The sequence below is a fragment of the Hyla sarda genome, chromosome 9 (assembly GCF_029499605.1).
Source record: "Hyla sarda isolate aHylSar1 chromosome 9, aHylSar1.hap1, whole genome shotgun sequence".
NCBI lineage: Eukaryota > Metazoa > Chordata > Amphibia > Anura > Hylidae > Hyla > Hyla sarda.
Genome location: NC_079197.1, coordinates 10,564,511 through 10,583,685, shown reverse-complemented (window position 1 = coordinate 10,583,685; position 19,175 = coordinate 10,564,511). Strand labels below are relative to the sequence as shown.

General features: G+C 48.1%; 1 protein-coding gene across 4 annotated transcripts in view; it reads right to left on the bottom strand.

Moving 5' to 3' along the window:
- Window positions 1–7,999: 7,999 nt before the first annotated feature.
- SYN1 (synapsin I) overlaps window positions 8,000–19,175 on the bottom strand; it is a 101,165-nt gene continuing 89,989 nt past the window's right edge. The window contains exons 8-13 of one of the 4 annotated variants that reach the window (XM_056537702.1): window positions 17,163–17,237; window positions 14,468–14,570; window positions 14,202–14,345; window positions 12,665–12,725; window positions 9,668–10,340; window positions 8,000–9,151 (exon numbers count right to left, since the gene is read on the bottom strand). In XM_056537702.1, the coding sequence (XP_056393677.1) occupies window positions 9,016–9,151; window positions 9,668–10,340; window positions 12,665–12,725; window positions 14,202–14,345; window positions 14,468–14,570; window positions 17,163–17,237 (1,192 nt within the window). In that variant the 3' untranslated portion in view covers window positions 8,000–9,015. Of the gene's footprint in view, window positions 9,152–9,632; window positions 10,341–12,664; window positions 12,726–14,201; window positions 14,346–14,467; window positions 14,571–17,162; window positions 17,238–19,175 lie in introns of all 4 variants that reach the window. The other 3 variants (XM_056537703.1, XM_056537705.1, XM_056537704.1) reach the window with 3 other exon arrangements.

The window sequence follows — 19,175 nt, the reverse complement described above, 5'->3', positions numbered from 1 at the left end:
AAGATCGTTTTTTCATGACATATTCTACTTTGTTAGTGGTAAAATTTCGTCGATCCTTGCATCATTTCTTGGTGAATTTTTTTTTCATTTTTTTCAGTTTTGAAGTGGATTTGAAGGGCCTTCATATTAGAAATACCCCATAAATGACACCATGATAAAAACTGCACCCCTCAAAGTATTCAAAATGACATTCAGTAAGTGTGTTAACCCTTTAGGTGTTTCACAGGAATAGCAGCAAAGTGAAGGAGAAAATGCAAAATCTCAATTTTTTTACACTAACATGTTCTTGTAGACCCAGTTTTAAAATTTTTACAAGGGGTAATAGGAGAAAAAGACCCCCAAAATTTGTAACCCAATTTCTCACATGGGGTCACGTGGGGGGGGGGGGGTCCACTGTTCTGACAGCACGGGGCTTTGTAAACGCACATGGCTTCAATTCCAGCCAAATTCTCTCTCCAAAAGCCCACTGGCGCTCCTTCTCTTCTGAGCCCTGTAGTGCGTCCGCAGTGCACTTTATATCCACATATGGGGTATTTACATAATGGGGTTACAAATTTTGGGAGGCATTTTTCCTATTACCCCTTGTGAAAATGAAAAATTTGGGATAACACCAGCATTTTATTGAAACAAAATATTTTTTAATTTTCATGTCCAAATTTAACGAAAATTCTTCAAACACCTGTGGGGTGTTAAGGCTCACTATACCCCTTGTTACATTCTGTGAGGGGTGTAGTTTCCAAAATGGGGTCACATGTGGGTGTTTTCTTTTTTTTTTTTTTTAACTCCTTGAGGACGGAGGGCGTATCCATACGCCCTCGGCATTTCCGATCACTGCCGCTCGCCGGGCGGTGATCGGACCGGGATGACTGCTGATATCTATCAGCAGGCATCCCGTGGCAATGTCTAGGGGGGGTCATGACCCCCCCCCATATCGGCGATCGCAGCAAATCGCAGGTCAATTCAGACCTGCGATTTGCCGCGATCTGGGCAAATCGGGTCACTGGTGACCCGATCTCCCGGAAAATAAGACTGATTGGAGCTGTCAGAGACAGCTCCGACCAGCCTGAAGGATAGGAGCGAGCTGCCACCCCCTCCTATCCCCTGCCATTGGTCGGTCAGGCTGACCACCAATGGCAGGAGGGGGGCAGGGGGTTAGAGTTAATTTCCTCCCGCTCTGCCCAGCGATCGGAAGTCTGTACAGAGTGGGGGAACACGGGTGGAGAGGGGGGGGGGCATGGCCCGGCTTACCCGGACCTTCGGAGGCGGCATCGGCGGCATCTACGGAGCAGCGGCGAAAGCAGGAGGAGCAGCGGCCGGAAAGTGCGGCTGAGAAGGCTGCAGTGAAGATCACAATAAGTGATCTTCACTGTGGCTTTCTAAAAGCTGCAAAACTACAACTCCCAGCATGCCCAGACAGCCAAAGGCTGTCTGGGCATGCTGGGAGTTGTAGTTTTGCAACATCTGGAGGGTCACAGTTTGGAGACCACTGTGTAGTGGTCTCTAAACTGTGGTCCTCCAGATATTGCAAAACTACAACTTTCAGCATGCACTGACTGTCCGGGCATGCTGGGAGTTGTAGTTTTGCAACATCTGAAGTGGCACAGTTTGGAGACCACTATATGGTGGTCTCTCAACTGTAGCCCTCCAGATGTTGCAAAACTACAACTCCCAGCATGCCCAGACAGTCAGGGATGCTGGGCGTGTAGTTCTGCAATATCTGGCCCTTCAGATGTTGCAGAACTACAATTCCCAGCATGCCTGGACAGTCTGGGCATGCTTGGAGTTGTAGTTTTGCAACATCTGGAGGGCTACAGTTTGGAGGCCACTGTTCTTCCCCAGTGGTTGCATAACTACAACTCCTAGCATGCCCAGACTGTCCAGGCATGCTGGGAATTGTAGTTCTGCAACATCTGAAGGGCCAGATATTGCAGAACTACATGCCCAGCATCCCTGACAGTCTGACCGTGCTGGGAATTGTAGTTTTGCAACAGCTGTAGGCACACTGGTTGGGAAACACTGAGCTAGAGTCTGTTTCCTAACTCAGTGATTCCAACCCGTCTGCCTCCAGCTGTTGCAAAACTACAACTCCCAGAGTGCACTGACAGACCGTACATGCTGGGAGGCGTAGTCTTGCAACAGCTGGAGGCACATGGGTTGGAATCACTGAGCTAGTCTGTTTTCTATCTCAGTGGTTCCCCACCAGTGTGCCTACAGCTGTTGTAAAACTACAACTCCCAGCATGTACAGTCTGTCAGTGCATTCTGGGAGTTGTCATTTTGCCACAGCTGAAGGTTTGGGGCGCCCCCCCCCCCCATGTGAATGTACAGGGTACATTCACACGGGTGGCTTTCCTTCAAGGAAACTTACTGTGAACCCCCGCCTGTGTGAACGTACCCTAAAAACACTACACTACACTACACTAACAAATAATAAAAAGTAAAACACTACACATACACCCCCTTACACGTCGCCCCCCCAATAAAAATTAAAAACGTCTCATACGGCAGTGTTTCCTAAACGGCGCCTCCAGCTGTTGCCAAACCACAACTCCCAGTGTTGCTGGACAGCCATAGACTGCCCTGGCAGGCTGGGAGTCTTGCAACAGCTGGAGGCACCCTGTTTGGGGGAAACTGCTGTAGGGTTTTGGTGGAGACAAGCCCCATCCTTGTAACCGGGTCCACCCCTATTGCAAATTCCTTATTCAGGCCTCAAATGTGCATGGCGCTCTCTCACTTCAGAGCCCTGTCGTATTTTAAGGCAACAGTTTAGGGCCACATATGGGGTATCTCCGTACTCGGGAGAAATTGCGTTACAAATTTTGGGGGGATTTTTCTCCCATTACCCTTTGTAGAAATGGTAAATTTTGGAAAAAAAACTGCACTTTAGTGCAATTTACACATCCGAATTTAACGAAAAGTCGTCAAACACCTGTGGGGTGTTAAGGCTCACTGGACCCCTTGTTACGTGCCTTGAGGGGTGTAGTTTCCAAAATAGTATGCCATGTGTTTGTTTTTTTTTGCTGTTCTGGCACCATAGGTGCTTCCTAAATGTGACACGCCCCCAAAAACCATTTCAGCTAAATTCACTCTCCAAAATCCCAATGTCGCTCCTTCCCTTCTGAGCCCTCTACTGCACCCGCCGAACACTTGACATACACATATGAGGTATTTCCATACTCGAGAGAAATTGGGTTACAAATTTTGGGGGGCTTTTTCTCCTTTTACCCCTTGTAAAATTTAAAAAACTGGGTCTACAAAAACATGCGAGTGTAAAAAATTAAGATTTTGAATTTTCTCCTTCACTTTGCTGCTATTCCTGTGAAACACCTAAAGGGTTAACAAACTTACTGAATGTCATTTTGAATACTTTGAGGGGTGCAGTTTTTATAATGGGGTAATTTATGGGGTATTTCTAATAAGAAGGCCCTTCAAATCCACTTCAAAACTGGTCCATGAAAAATTCTGATTTAGAAAAATTTGTGGAAAATTGCTTCTGAACTTTGAAGCCCTCTGATGTCTTCCAAAAGTAAAAACATGTCAAATTTATGATGCAAACATAAAGTAGACATATTGTATTTGTAAATCAAAATATAATTTATTTGGAATGTCTGTTTTCCTTACAAGCAGAGAGCTTCAAAGTTAGAAAAATGCGAAATTTTCAATTTTTTCATCAAATTTTTGAATTTTTCACCAAGAAATGATGCAAATATCGACAAAAATTTACCACTAACATAAAGTAGAATATGTCACGAAAAAACAATCTCAGAATCAGAATGAAAAGTAAAAGCATTCCAGAGTTATCAATGCTTAAAGTGACAGTGGTCACAATTGCAAAAAAATGCTCCCGTCCTTAGGGTTATAATGGGCTCCGTCCCCAAGGAGTTAAGTTTGTCAGAACCGCTGTAATGATCAGCCACCCTTGTGCAAATCACTACTGTGTAGGGGTATATGTAGTGTTTTACTTTTTATTTTGTGTAGTGTAGTGTTTTTAGGGTACATTAACACGGGCGAGGGTTCACAGCGAATTTCCCGCTGGGAGTTTGAGATGCAGTGGAAAATTTGCTGCATCTCAAACTTTCAGCGAGTAACTCGCTGTAATCCCCCGCCCGTGTGAATGTACCCTGTACATTCACATTGGGGGGGGACCTCCAGCTGTTGCAAAACAACAACTCTCAGTATGCCCTTTGGCTGTCCGTGCATGCTGGGGGTTGTAGTTATGCAACAGCTGGAGGCACATTGGTTGCAAAACACAGTTTGTTACTTAACTGAGTGTTTCACAACCAGTGTGCCTTCAGCTGTTGCAAAACTACAACTCTCAGCATGCACTTACAGCCGAAGGGCATTCTGGGACTTGTAGTTATGCAACAGCTGGAGGCACACTACTGCAACTCCCAGCATGCCCTTTGGCTGTCCGTGCATGCTAAGGGTTGTAGTTATGCAACAGCTGGATACACACTTTTTCAAAGAAAAAATGTGCCTCTAGCTGTTGCATAACTACAACCCCCAGCATGCAAAAAATTCCAAAGGGCATGCTGGGAGTTGTAGGTGTGCCTTCTGTGCATGCTGGGAGTTGTTGCTAGGTAACAGCAGGAGGCACGGCCTTTGCTGCTGCTCTGCCGGATCCTGCCTGATGCCGCCGCTGTCTCCGCTCCTGGGGCCACGATCCCACTGCCGATGCCCGAGATCAGGGGCCCCAGGTCCAGGTGAGGACTCCCGGCACCCGCTCTCGCCCTCCGAAATAGGGGCGGAGCAGGTGCCATTAAGGACACCCCCACAGCAGGAGTTCATTGGCCGCAAATCAGGGCGATCGTGAGGTGGCACCAGTGCCACCTCACTCCTGCTGCTAAAGGGTGATAGGTGCCGTTTCAGACGGCAATATCACTTTTTTTCCTATTGACCCAGAATCGCTGCAAATCGCCGATCTGAATTTACATGGGGGGGGTCTCAGGACCCCCCCAGGGGTTTGCACGGGGTGCCTGCTGAATGATTTCAGCAGGCATCCTGGTCCGGACCCCGCCTGGCACGCGTCCTGAAGATCTCTCCACAGGTGTTCAATGGGATTTAGATCTGGACTCATTGCTGCCTCTTCAGAACTCTCCAGCGCTTTGTTGCCCTCCATTCTGACATATATTTGGGGTCATTGTCCTGCTGGAAGACCCAATATCTTGGACGCAAACCCAGCTTTCTGACACTGGGCTGTACAGTGCGACCCAAAATCCATTGGTAATCCTCAGATTTCATGAGGTCTTGTACACATTCAAGGCCCCCAGTGCCAGAGGCAGCAAAACAACCCCAAAACATCATTGACCTCCACCATATTTCACTGTAGATACTGTGTTCTTTTCTTTGTAGGCCTCATTCTGTTTTCGGTAAACAGTAGAATGATGGGCTTTACCAAAAAGCTCTATCTTGGTCTCATCTGTCCACAAGACGTTTGCCCAGAAGGATTTTGGTTACTGAAGTTCATTTTGTCAAAATGTAGTCTTGCTTTTTTATGTCTCTGTGTCAGTAGGGGGGTCCTCCTGGGTCTCCTCCATAGTGGGGTCCTCCTGGGTCTCCTCCATAGCGTTTCATTTCATTAAAATTTCAACGGATAGTTCGCGCTGACACTGATGCTCCCTGAGCCTGCAGGACTGCTTGAATATCTTTGGAACTTGTTTGGGGCTGCTTATCCACCATCCGGACTATCCTGCGTTGACACCTTTCATAAATTTTTCTCTTCTGTCCCCGCCCAGGGAGATTAGCTACAGTACCATGGGTTGTAAACTTCTTGATAATGTTGCGCACTGTGGACAATGGCAAATCTAGATCTCTGGAGATGGACTTGTAACCTTGAGATTGTTGATATTTTTCCACAATTTTGGTTCTCAAGTCCTCAGACAGTTCTCTTCTCCTCTTTCTGTTGTCCGTGCTTAGTGTAGCACACACAGACACACAATGCGAAGACGACTAAGTGAACTTCTCTCCTTTTTATCTGCTTTCAGGTGTGATTTTTATATTGCCCACACCTGTTACCTGCCCCAGGTGAGTTTAAAGGAGCATCACATGCTTGAAACAATCTTATTTTTCCAAAATTTTGAAAGGGTGCCAATAATTTTGTCCAGACCATTTTTGGAGTTTGGTGACATTATGTCCAATTTGCTTTTTTTCATCCCTTTTTTGCTTTAGTTCCAATAAACACAAAGGGAATAAACGTGTATAGCAAAACATGTGTTACTGCAATCCTTTTCTGTGAGAAATTAGGGATCGACCGATATCGGTTCTTTAGGGCCGATACCGATAATCGGTGGAGGTTAGGGCCGATAGCTGATAACTTATACCGGAATATCGGTATAAGTTATCGGCTATTTATCCCCCCGCGACACCGCTGCAGATCATTGTTTTAAAGCGGGCGCTTTAAATCAATGCACTGCAGTGGCTTTTGCGGTGCCATAGGCTGCCGCCGCCACCCGCTTCTCTCCCCCTACCTGTCAGGGTGGTTCGGGCCATCCATCCTTCCTGTAGTGTCCAGCGGCATTCCGGATGGAGGGTGAACCGGTCCGGGCTGTCCTTCTCCGGGGGTCATCTTCTCCACTCCGCGTAGGCTCCGGCCTAGTAACGCAGCATAGACGCCGCTGCGCAGTGACGCCCGTGCGCAGCGACGCACCTGACGTCAAGGCGTAGCGGCGTCTATGCAGTGTACTAGGCCGGAGCCTGCCCCGAGTGGAGAAGATGACCCTACAGGAAGGATGGATGGCCCGGACCGCCCCCATTACGGGTAAGTTTAATTTTTTTTATTGACTCGGAGGGTGGGGGAGGGGCCCGACCGGTATAGCGGTATGGGCAAAAATCCATACCGTGGGAGAAAAAAAAACGGTATCCGGTTCATACCGGTATACCGCCCAGCACTACGGTGGGGGGTGCGACGCGGTGGGTCGGGGGGGGGGGGGGCGTTCGCGGTGCGGGGAGCGGGGCATTATCAGCAAGGTAATTGCCGATACCGATAATGCCCAAAATCGGGATTATCGGCCGATAATATTGGCCATACCGATAATCGGTCGATCCCTATGAGAAATACTTCATTTTCTTGAAAAATTTCAGTGGTGCCAACATTTATGGCCATGACTGTATATCATAAAGCAAAGAGAGAGAGAAAAATTTGTAAAATGTGATTAAAATGATTAAATGGGGCGTGAGTAGACCCCATAGCAGTTCCTTATAAGTCAGATTCTTGTGATCAGCACCTTATTCATACCTATACAATATACAGGGTGCCTCCAGCTGTGGCAAAAGCTGTGGCAAAACTACGACTCCCAGCATGCCCGGACAGCCTCCGGTTGTTCGGGCATGCTGGGAGTTCTAGTTTTGCAACAGCTGTAGGCACCCTGGTTGGGAAAACAGTGCAGTAAGGCATTGGAGGCAAATGGGAGATCGCAGGCTAATAGAGGAAGAAGAAGGCCTAAGCAGCACAGAGTGTTTCAGGATAGTACTGTTGTATTTGTGGGGGGCAGTGAAGATGTCTGTAAGAAAACGGCTGCTTATAATAGGTATGGTGGGGGGCAAATAGATGGTCACATACATAGTGCGAGGAGGAGAGCTCTGCTGCGGCACAGAGTATTTCAGGACATTGTTGCTGTCCTTGCAGAGGACAGAAACCTGTCCCCTAATTTGACGGAATGAAAAGTGGGAGAGCAGCGTTCTTCTGCAGCATAGAGTATTTCAGGACAACAGGGCCGTGTTATGATGCAGACAAGAGGGAGGTTCACGGCACAGCAGAACAGAGTATTTCAGGAGATTGGTGTTGTTCTTACAGTGGACAGAAACCTGGGATGATTTCCGTAAGGACAGAAGATAATAGAGGCAAGTAGGAAGCCACAGCCTGTTAACAGAAGGCGCAGGGTTCTCCTGCAGCACAGAGTATTTCAGGGAATCAGGTTTCCCCCCACCCTGTACACACAAGCCTCTCCCACCATTCGGCGCAGCCCCCCAATACTCCACATATCCGACACCAGACACCTGTGTTCTTTTTGCTTTCAGAGAATAGTTTAATATGGACACATCACATTTTCTTGCCCCCTTTTGGTGTAAGGGTTTTGTTTTTTTCACATTTGCACACAAACGCTGACGCACGTTTACACACACATGTCATGGCGCCCGCTCTGTGCGGGCCGTAGAATAAGTTCTCTCTCTTTTTTTTTTTTAATATAGTCATAATATAATATATTACTCTGAATACTTAGAACAATCATATCACGATAGTAACCGCACGGCAAGCGTTAGGGCACACACGTTACAACAGCGTTACCGTCACACGTAAAAATAGACCTGAAATGGAGGGGGACACAACGGGAAGTGGGGGGGGGAGGGGAGAGATAACACAAAATTAGGGAGCAAAGCCTTGATGGTGAGGGGTGGGAGGGATGTCAACATAATATCTGGGGGGGGGGGGGGATCACAGGCAGGAACACCGCAACACACCACGTTTCAAAAGAACTGAGCATCGGACGGAACCAGGAGGGATAGATACCGAGAGGGTCTGGGAGGAGAGCGCAGAAAAGAACACATACAACAAGTACAAAATGAGCGGCACGGCCACAGACTCCGGCAGGGGGATCCCCATGGATGTGCGTTTGTATACACTTATGTACACGGAGGACTCGTGCCCGCACCCACGGTCCTGCCAGGATACAGCTGTGTGAGCGGTCGCCCTCGTATCATGCATCCTCTAAGAAGGCCCTATGGATTCTACCGTGGCGGGAGCTGTGGGCTCTGCTGTTCCGTGCGATAATCTGCAGCCGTTGTTTCGTAGCCTTGTCTCTTCCTCCCGTGATCTTACGATTGGTCTCCTCTCCATATCTACCTCTTCGTCGGCGTAGTTTTACTTATCTTTTTTTATCGTTTTTTTTTTGTTAGTTTTTTTTTTTGTTTCTCAAGATGTTAAGCCGTGCACACAGGTGAAGGGAGCGGGTAATACATAGAGCCGCGATGCTGGGTTTTTTGGGAGAGATATAGGAAACGTGGGAACAATGGATCCCGTTCAGTCTGAGAAGAGACTGGCGAAGGATTTCCTCAGGTTGCGGATCGTTTCGGCTTTCACCTCGTCGTGACTAAGACTGGAACGTGGAGCTGGTGAGTCTGCAAGGGTGAAGGAGTTGGTGAGGGACTGGGACTTACTGGAGAACGATGTGAGGTGATGGCCGATGATGGGAGAAGAGTGATGGGTGGGGGGATGGTAGAGTGGTGGTTTTACGGTCGGGTCAGGAATGTTTGGGTTGGAGGGGGACACAAGAGACGGTGGAGGGGATATGTTATATATGTTGCATCGGGAGAAGGTAGAAGAAGGAGGAAAGAAAAATAATGATCAGTTAAAGTCATGCAATATTAGTCATTCTCGCTAAACTATCCACCACCTTCTACACTGGGCACTGCGAAAGAACGGCCAAACCCCGAACCCACTTAACCCACCACAAACGTGACTAAGGGTCCCGAGTCACCGGGACAGATTGCTGCCACCAAAACCCCTTAGTAGTAAAGTAGTAGTAAACGTAGAAGCAAAGACAAGCAAGGCGACCCAGACTGTGCCAAAGCTGTGCCTACCTCTCCTAAGCAGCATGCAACAAAAGGGATGCAATAGGTAGTATAGGAAGCTGAAACCTGTGTGGCCCACCCAGAACCTCGAGGGCTCTTACTTCAGCTGCGGCTGGGGTGGGGGCAGCTCTTGGCCCGGCTTCTGAGCCAATTGAGGCTTTTGGGGCCCACCAGGACGTGAACCCTGCCCAGGTCCTTGCTGGTTAGGCCTGGGCTGCTGGGTCATTGGTCGTTGTTGTGGCGGCTGTTGTGGTTGGGGCGGCTGCTGGGGTGGCTGTTGCTGGGGTCCGCCCGGAGCTGACTGCCGCTGCTGCGGTGGTGGTGGCTGCTGTCCTGGTTGGCGGATGCCGTGCTGTTGTTGATGGGTGGGAGGTGGAGGCTTCTGCTGGGGTCCTGGAGGAACTGGCTGCCTTGGAGGTCCGGGGGGCCGAGGCTGAGGGGGCTGGACACCCATTGGCTTAGGGCCGGCTGGCATAGGGGGAGCCTGCTGCTGACGTTGGGGTGACTGTGGGCTTGGCTGCCTTTGGGGGGATTGAGATTGGCGGGGTGAAGGCTGTTGCTGGGCCCTCATCTGCTGAGGCAACGGCTGCTGCTGCGGCAGTGGTTGCTGCTGAGGGGGGATCATTTGACGCTGCTGTGCCCCGGGGCTGGGGAGGTTTGGTGGGTGCTGTGATGGCTGAGGACCTAATCCTTGAAGCGGTTGTCCTTGAGGTGGAGGCCTCTGCTGAGAGGGAGGTCCCTGACGTTGAGGACCCTGTGCCGCCGGAGGACCCCCTAAAATAGATGACATGTAAACATCATGCAGCCGGGTACAACTCAGCTCAGCATACAGGAAACATTTACTGCATTTAACCCGATCGGCCCTGCTACATCTGCAGTGTTCATAAATATTTCTCATAATGCTCCTTCAATTAAATAAAGGCGTATTCCAAGATCATTACGTTTTTACATAGAAATCCTCTGGGTGGCATAGAAAAGGAAAAAAACTGTACTTACCTGCCCCCGATACCCCGCTCCCTGACACATAGGAAATGTTCACTACGCCAAACACTGGCTAATGCGTGTCACTACTTAGTCATGCCACCCTGAGGCCCTCTGAATATAAATTCAATGATCCAGGATACAGTTCAGGATGGGGTCACACAACGCGTCTATCCCAACGTGCAAAATCTCCTATTCTCCTATCCCGTGCCTATCCTGTGTGCGCAGTAAGGTTTGGAGGCGGGGCCAGCACGCCCATGTGAGTGGGACGTGCGGCCCCACCTCCAAACTTCACTGCGAGCACAGGGTAGCAACCGGATAGCCCTGTGTGTCTCCCCATAAGAGAATATGCAGCATATATGCTATGTGTGACCCTTCTCTTAAAGGGGTACTCCACCCCTAGACAAAGGATAGGGGATAAGATGTCGGATCCCCATGATCTTGGCTGTGCGGCACCCCAGACATCCGGTGCGTGGAGGGAACTTCACTCCGTGCCGGATGACTGGCGATGCAGGGCGGAGGCTCATGGCGTCACGGTCACGCCACCTCAATGCAAGTCTATGGGAGCGGGCGTGACAGGCCTCCGGCGATGCACCCGGAACAGCAGGCAGATCGCGGCGGGACCCCCGCAATCGGACATCTTATCCCCTATCCTTTAAAGGGGTACTCCGGTGGAAAACTTTTTTTTTTTTTTTAAATCAACTGGTGCCAGAAAGTTAAACAGATTTGTAAATTACTTCTATTAAAAAATCTTAATCCTTCCAGGATTTATTAGCTGCTGAATACTACAGTGGAAATTCTTTTCTTTTTGGAACACAGAGCTCTCTGCTGATATCACGAGCACAGTGCTCTCTGCTGACATCTCTGTCCATTTTAAAAACTGTCCAGAGCAGCATATGTTTTCTATGGGGATTTTCTCCTACTCTGGACAGTTCTTAAAATGGACAGAGGTGTCAGCAGAGAGCACTGTGACCGTGATTCAGCAGAGAGCTCTGTGTTCCAAAAAGAAAAGAATTTTCTCTGTAGTATTCAGCAGCTAATAAGTAAGATTTTTTAAATAGAAGTAATTTACAAATCTGTTTAACTTTCTGGGACCAGTTGATTAAAAAAAAAAAAAAAGTTTTCCACTGGAGTACCCCTTTAAAGAGAATCTGTCAGCAATTTCCTGCTGCTCAAATGCCATTCAGCATGAAACTGGGATTTGAGCAGCAGGAAATTGGTACAGTTCCCCTTTAAAAGGCGTGTTTCCATCTCATCCTGTTATCCTGTATCCATAGCATATGGAATTAAGAGGGTGATAGGTGGGGGTCCGGCCGCCAATCCCGAGAATGGTGACATAACTGTCCTTGAAATAAACAGAGAGCCCCCCCCCCCCCCCCCCCCAACAGGCCTGCGTCACCACCGCTCTATTCATTCCCTATGGGGCCGCCAAACCCTGAACTTGGAAATGTTCGACGGTCCCTTAGAAAACGAATGGAGACGTGGCCCCTCCAATTATTCCAGGGACAACTATGTACTTGGGAATCGGCGGGGGTCCCATCGATCGAGCCCCCCATCAGTCAGCTTGTTATTCCCTATCCCAATGTTTCCCAACCAGGGTGCCTCCAGCTGTTGCAAAGCTACAACTCCCAGCATGTCAGGGGAAACACTGCCCTATCCTATGGATAGGGAATAATAAACTGAGATGGGGGAATGTCCCATTAAAGGGGTATTCCAGGAAAAAACTTTTATTTTTTATATCCACTGGCTCCAGAAAGTTAAACAGATTTGTACATGACTTCTATTAAAAAATCTTAATCCTTCCAATAATTATCAGCTGCTGAAGTTGAGTTGTTCTTTTTTGTCTGACAACAGTGCTCTCTGCTGACATCTCTGCTTGTCTCGGGAACTGCACAGAGTAGAAGAGGTTTGCTATGGGGATTTGCTTCTACTCTGGATAGTTCCCGAGACAGGTGTCATCAGAGAGCATTTAGACAGAAAAGAACAACTCAACTTCAGCAGCTCATAAGTACTGAAAGGATTAAGATTTTTTAATAGAAGTAATTTACGAATCTGTTAAACTTATTTTTTTTTGCTGGATAGCCCCTTTAACTATAGGGTGTATGGAGGGGAACTACCTTGTGGAGAAGGTCTCTGCTGCTGGACGGGGGTGCCGGACCGGGAGTGAACAGGTTGAGCCTGCAAAAAGAGAAAACAAAATGACACATGAGAATAGTGGAGCCCGACTGCTGACTGTTTCCAGGAGCAACCAGAAGGGTAAGTACAGAAATGGACAACGATGAGCTAACCAGTATTTCCCAACTAGGGTGCCTCCAGCTGTGGCAAAACTACAACTCCCAGCATGCCCGGACAGCCGAAGGCTGTCCGGGCATGCTGGGAGTTGTAGTTTTGCCACAGCTGGAGGCGCCCTGGTTGGGAAATACTGAGCTAAGCAAAGGATCTACGACTGTGGACCACCAGATGTTGCAAAACTACAACACCCAGCATGCTGAATGTTGTAGTTCTGCAACAGCTGGAGGCACCCTGGTTGTAGTCAGTCGCTGAGGAGCACGTGAAGGCTCAAAGCAGAAATGGTCTTGGGATTTGTCATAGTGTTGTAAAACATACAACTTCCATCAGTCTGGGCATGCTGAGAGTTGTAGTATTCAGTTTTGCAACAGCTGGAGGCACCCTGGTTGGGAAACCCTGGCAAAGAGTAAAGGCTGAGTGTTGTGATTGGCTAGCGATGTAAGGGAGGAAGTACCTGTGTGTGTACTCCTGAGAAGAAAATACAAAAAAAATTTCTCTCTAAGAATAACTTAAAGGGGTACTCCGGTGGAAAACTTTATTTTTTTTAATCAACTGGTGCCAGAAAGTTAAACCGATTTGTAAATGACTTCTATTAAAAAAATCTTCATCCTTCCAGTACTTATTAGCTGCTGAATACTACAGAGGAAAATATTTTCTTTTTGGAACACAGAGCTCTCTGCTGACATCCCGAGCACAGTGCTCTCTGCTGACATCTCTGTCCATTTTAGGAACTGTCCAGAGTAGGAGAAAATCCCCATAGAAAACATATGCTGCTCTGGACAGTTCCTAAAATGGACAGAGGTGTCAGCAGAGAGCACTGTGGTCATGATGTCAGCAGAGAGCTCTGTGTTCCAAAAAGAAAATATTTTACTCTGTAGTATTCAGAAGATAATAAGTACTGGAAGGATTAAGATTTTTTTAATAGAAGTCATTTACAAATCTGTTTAACTTTCTTGCACCAGTTGATTAAAAAAAATAAAGTTTTCCACTGGAGTACCCCTTTAAGTTATTCTTAGAGAGAAAATGTTTTAGTATTTTCTTCTCAGGAGTACACACACAGGTACTTCCTCCCTTACATCGCTAGCCAATCACAACAAAGCCTTTACTCTTTGCCAGGGTTTCCCAACCAGGGTGCCTCCAGCTGTTGCAAAACTGAATACTACAACTCTCAGCATGCCCAGACTGATGGAAGTTGTATGTTTTACAACACTATGACAAATCCCAAGACCATTTCTGCTTTGAGCCTTCACGTGCTCCTCAGCGACTGACTACAACCTGGGGCATCGTTGGCCACCTGTAGTCTGTTGCTAAGAAAGAACTTGATGATCTTATCAGGAAGCGTCGCGCGCGCTCGGCCATCTTCACCTGGGGCGGCTGTGCGTGCATGGAGCGGCTTGGGGATGAGCTGCACTGAAGGGTCTGGGCCATCTTGGTAACAACCAGGTCGGCTATCAGGTGGCGGTCCTCCTCCTGCTGGTCACCGATCAGAGGCATAGAGCAGCCGACAACCTAATGAAGAGAGGAGGAAACACAACATCACATTGCCAACATTTTACTGTGACCACAAGGTGGCGCCGCACCAGAGGTGACAACTCCGACTAACCAAAAACCCATCCTGCCCCAGCACTCACCTCTATGATATGGTCCTTGCCGTCTTTACCGTGCAGCGCCTCCACAGCGCAGATGTCAAGACCCCCGAATACTTCTGAGCAGGTGTCCACCCAGAGCTTGTACCTGCAAGATACGCGGCCTTATGTGAACCTTTGACCCCAGCCGGGCTTAGCATTAGACATAGTCATGTGGTATGTGTTAGGGTATGTTCACACTGAGGAATTTGCGAGGAATTCTTGCTTAAAAATTCTGCCGCGGAATTTCAGTTTTTTTTCCACGCAGAATTTGCGTGTAATTTGTGTAGAATTGATGTGGAATTATAGGTGGAAACTGTTTTTTATTTTATTTTTAATTTATTTTTTTTGCTGGACGACAACCACCAATTCGAATTCCCCCTTTTTTCACTTTGCACAGAATTTCCACGCAAATTCCTCACGGAACGGCGTATGGCTGAAAAACAACAACATTTAATTGATTTCTATGGGACAAAGATGTGGATTCCGCATGAAGAAAGAACATGTTCACTCTTCATGCCGAACAGAATTCAGCGTCGGAATTCCGCTTGCGGATATTCCTCAGTGTGAACTGAGGAGCGGAAATAGTTAAACTCTATTGGGTTTTCCACTGCTGACTGAATTCCTCAGTGTGAACCTTACTCTATATCTCCACCATCTTGGATTTTTCTTGTGAAGCTCTCGTCATTACTAACATGGCCAACAGAGGGCAGTGTGACCACACGTCCTGGCTGGACGTACATGTCTTTCTGAAGTAATGGGTATACTGTATGGTATATTTGTTGTCTGTATTTGCCCCTCCTGTGTGAGTCTAGGGGCATTTAGAGCCTCCCCGGATCTGACAGGAGGCCTGCGGTGTCTGACCCATGATTAACCCCTTCTCTGCCATCTTCTGCCTCGAGCTGAAGACCTGAGTAATCGGAGACAGAATGGGACATGCTGCCAGACACCTGGACTGAAGAGACGGTCGTTTTTAGGCAATGTATCCATAGCAACCAGACTGTCAGACATTACTCAGATCTTCACAGCTGTACTGATAGGGGGAGGAGCAGCTGTCATCGGCCGCCATACTGATCAGATATAAAAGATTATATTCAGGGGCACAGTGTGCGGCAGTATTATATTCAGGGGTACAGTGTGTGGCAGTATTATATTCAGGGGTACAGTGTGTGGCAGTATTATATTCAGGGGCACAGTGTGCGGCAGTATTATATTCAGGGGTACAGTGTGCGGCAGTATTATATTCAGGGGTACAGTGTGTGGCAGTATTATATTCAGGGGCACAGTGTGCGGCAGTATTATATTCAGGGGTACAGTGTGCGACAGTATTATATTCATGGGTACAGTGTGCGGCAGTATTATATTCTGGGGCACAGTGTGTGGCAGTATTATATTCAGGGGTACAGTGTGTGGTAGTATTATATTCTGGGGCACAGTGTGCGGCAGTATTATATTCAGGGGTACAGTGAGTGGCAGTATTATATTCAGGGGTACAGTGTGTGGTAGTAATATTCAGGGGCACAGTGTGCGGCAGTATTATATTCAGGGGTACAGTGTGTGGTAGTATTATATTCAGAGGGCGCAGTGGGTGGTAGTATTATATTCAGAGGGTACAGTATGTGGTAGTATTATATTCAGGGGGACAGTGTGTGGCAGTATTATATTCAGGGGTACAGTGTGCGGCAGTATTATATTCAGGGGTACAGTGTGCAGCAGTATTCTATTCAGGGGCACAGTGTGTGGCAGTATTATATTCAGGAGCACAGTGTGCGGCAGTATTATATTCAGGGGTACAGTGTGTGGCAGTATTATATTCAGGGGTACAGTGTGTGGCAGTATTATATTCAGGGGTACAGTGTGTGGTAGTATTATAGTCAGGGGCACCGTGTGCGGCAGTATTATATTCAGGGGCACAGTGCGTGGCAGTATTATATTGAGGGGGACATTGTGTGGCAGTATTATATTGAGGGGTACAGTGTGTGGTAGTATTATATTCAGGGGTACAGTGCGTGGCAGTATTATATTGAGGGGGACAGTGTGTGGCAGTATTATATTGAGGGGGACAGTGTGTGGCAGTATTATATTGAGGAGCACAGTGTGTGGCAGTATTTGGGGGGTTAGATCAGTCAGGAATATACTCTTATATGGGGAACCTCCTCTTGTGATGAGCTGATCACCAGGGGTCAGGCTGCTGGTCAATTTACATGTTGCCCCACATTAAATGCCCCCTAGTATTACAGATGTCATTCTGTCCTGCCCCTTGTCGGACCCTCTATGATGTCCATAAGCCCTAAGGGGCCATCCACTCACTGGAGCCCCCAATATAAGCCGGGCTGGTGCAAGGATTTTTGACTACACAGGCAAAGAAGCATTTTGGTGCCCCCGCCTGACCCCATCGCAATCACCTGCCTCTCCCCTACCCACTCTGGCTATACAGCTATAAAGTGTAACCACCAGGCCACAACCCCCACAGCCTAATCCATTCTGGTTTCCTAAATGTCAACCCGAAGTAAAAGCGTCCAATTCTCCTGACAGTGAGTGTTTGAGGATTCAGTTTTTTCCGCCCCTACAGGCTCGGTGCCCTAAGGCAGCTGCCTTAGCTGCCTTATGGTAGCACCGGCCCTGTATAAAAGGAGTGTGAAGCTGCATGTATAAGCCTATGCTGTCTACACATGACCTCAATCCGATATGTATACCGTACCTGTCCGACACCGCTATCTGCTCCAACATGGCTGAACCGGTGTTGGTTTTCCAGTTTCCAGAAATTGATGTTCTCCTGAAATATAACACAAGGATCAGTCAGAACCTTCTTACTCCACCCAGACAGCCGGCACCTATAGGGAAGTATATGTAATAGTAGTGGCCGCTCTTAACTCATTTCTGCCTCCCTGTACACCAGTGTTTCCCAACCAGGGTGCCTCCAGCTGTTGCAAAACTACAACTCCCAGCATGCCCGGAGAGCCAACGGCTGTCCGGGCATGCTGGGAGTTGTAGTTTTGCTACAGCTGGAAGCACCCTGTATATTACAGCTGTCCGGGCATGCTGGGAGTTGTAGTTTTGCAACAGCTGGAAGCACCCTGTATATTACAGCTGTCCAGGCATGCTGGGAGTTGTAGTTTTGCAACAGCTGGAAGCACCCTGTATATTACAGCTGTCCAGGCATGCTGGGAGTAGTAGTTTTGCAACAGCTGGAGGCACCCTGTATATTGTATAAGTATGAATAAGGTGCTGATCACAAGAATGGGACTTATAAGGAACTGCTATGGGGTCTAATCACGCCCCGTTTAATCAATGTAATCACATTTTACCGTTTTCTCTATTTGCTGGGAGTTGTAGTTTTGCAACAGCTGGAGGCACCCCGGTTGGGAAACACTGCTGTACACCCACATAGATGGGATTACCTTCCATGTTCATATATCAGTTGCAGTACCGCTCTTCACCACCGCCTATGTCACAAACATTCTATAGGCAACAATGCAACAGCGCCCCCAGTTTGGAATCACGCCTGCTGCTAACCATTACACTGCTGAACAGTGAGGCAGGTGGGATCTGATGGGTCCGTGGTCCATCTTGCGAGCTGTGAATCACCTCATATATACTGGAAGACGTCATTGTGAAATATGTACCTTGCATTATTTTTACACTTGCTGGCACGCCGCCACCTAGTGGCCATTACTGGCATGACACAGGGTTCTGACCCGACTTTTTCTCCATAAAAATAGACTTTAAACTTAATAACCTTCCATTATTCATGCCCTCGTCTTATAAAGGGTTGTTCCCCCCCACCCTGGCCGTCTGCCACGCTCTGTTGTAATTGATGACTCAGGCTGAGTAGTTGGGATGGAGCCTGAAAAACCTGACTGCCCCTTATTGCAGCGTTCTTGTCTGGATTCATATCTGTTCAATAATCCAGAAAATGCTTGGCCAGAGCCAGATTACCGGAACCGGACACAACACTGGGGGGGAGACACCAGGCCTATCAGGGGGCCCGTCCCCGATCTTCATGTCACCTGTTGTGATCTGGATCGATGCCCACCATGGACGCGGCTCGTCGCCTTCCCTCCAGGCCTATACAAATGACTTGTCCTACTGACAGATCCCCCATATTGGCCCCCAGGAGCCCCTGGAGTTTGGCCGTAACCTGGTCATTGTGCGGTGAGTCAGCTCCGTCGATTACATCCTCCCTACCCGGGGCTCCTACTTATGGAAAAGCGCAGGAGGCTGGCGTCACATCTCATCAGGGGAAATCTAATATGGGGAAAGAGCGCTGCCTACTAATTACGGGCTGAACGGTCCCAGCGTTAACCCCTTCGTTGCGGCACTATTTTGGGTGGTTCACGTGAATAGAGGCAGCTGCAGATCCTTGGCTTGGAGTGCTGCTGTGAAGGGAAAAATAAAGCAGCACCCTGGCTTCTATATTCTCCAGGGGGAACCCCCCCCCCCCCGACCAGCTTTAGTATTAATCCATTATCTTTTCTGTCTTTCACTATATTTTCAAGTACAAAGAAATAGAAGTTCTTATTTTTTTCCCACCATTGCCGGTATCGCAGGAGATGGATCCTTAGATCACATTTTAGTTATTAATGTCAATGATTATTTCTTCCTCCCCTCAGTCTGACCACAGTGCTCTCTGCTGACACCTCTGTCCATTTTAGGAACTGTCCAGAGCAGTATAGGTTTGCTATAGGGATTAGCTCCTACTCTGGACAGTTCC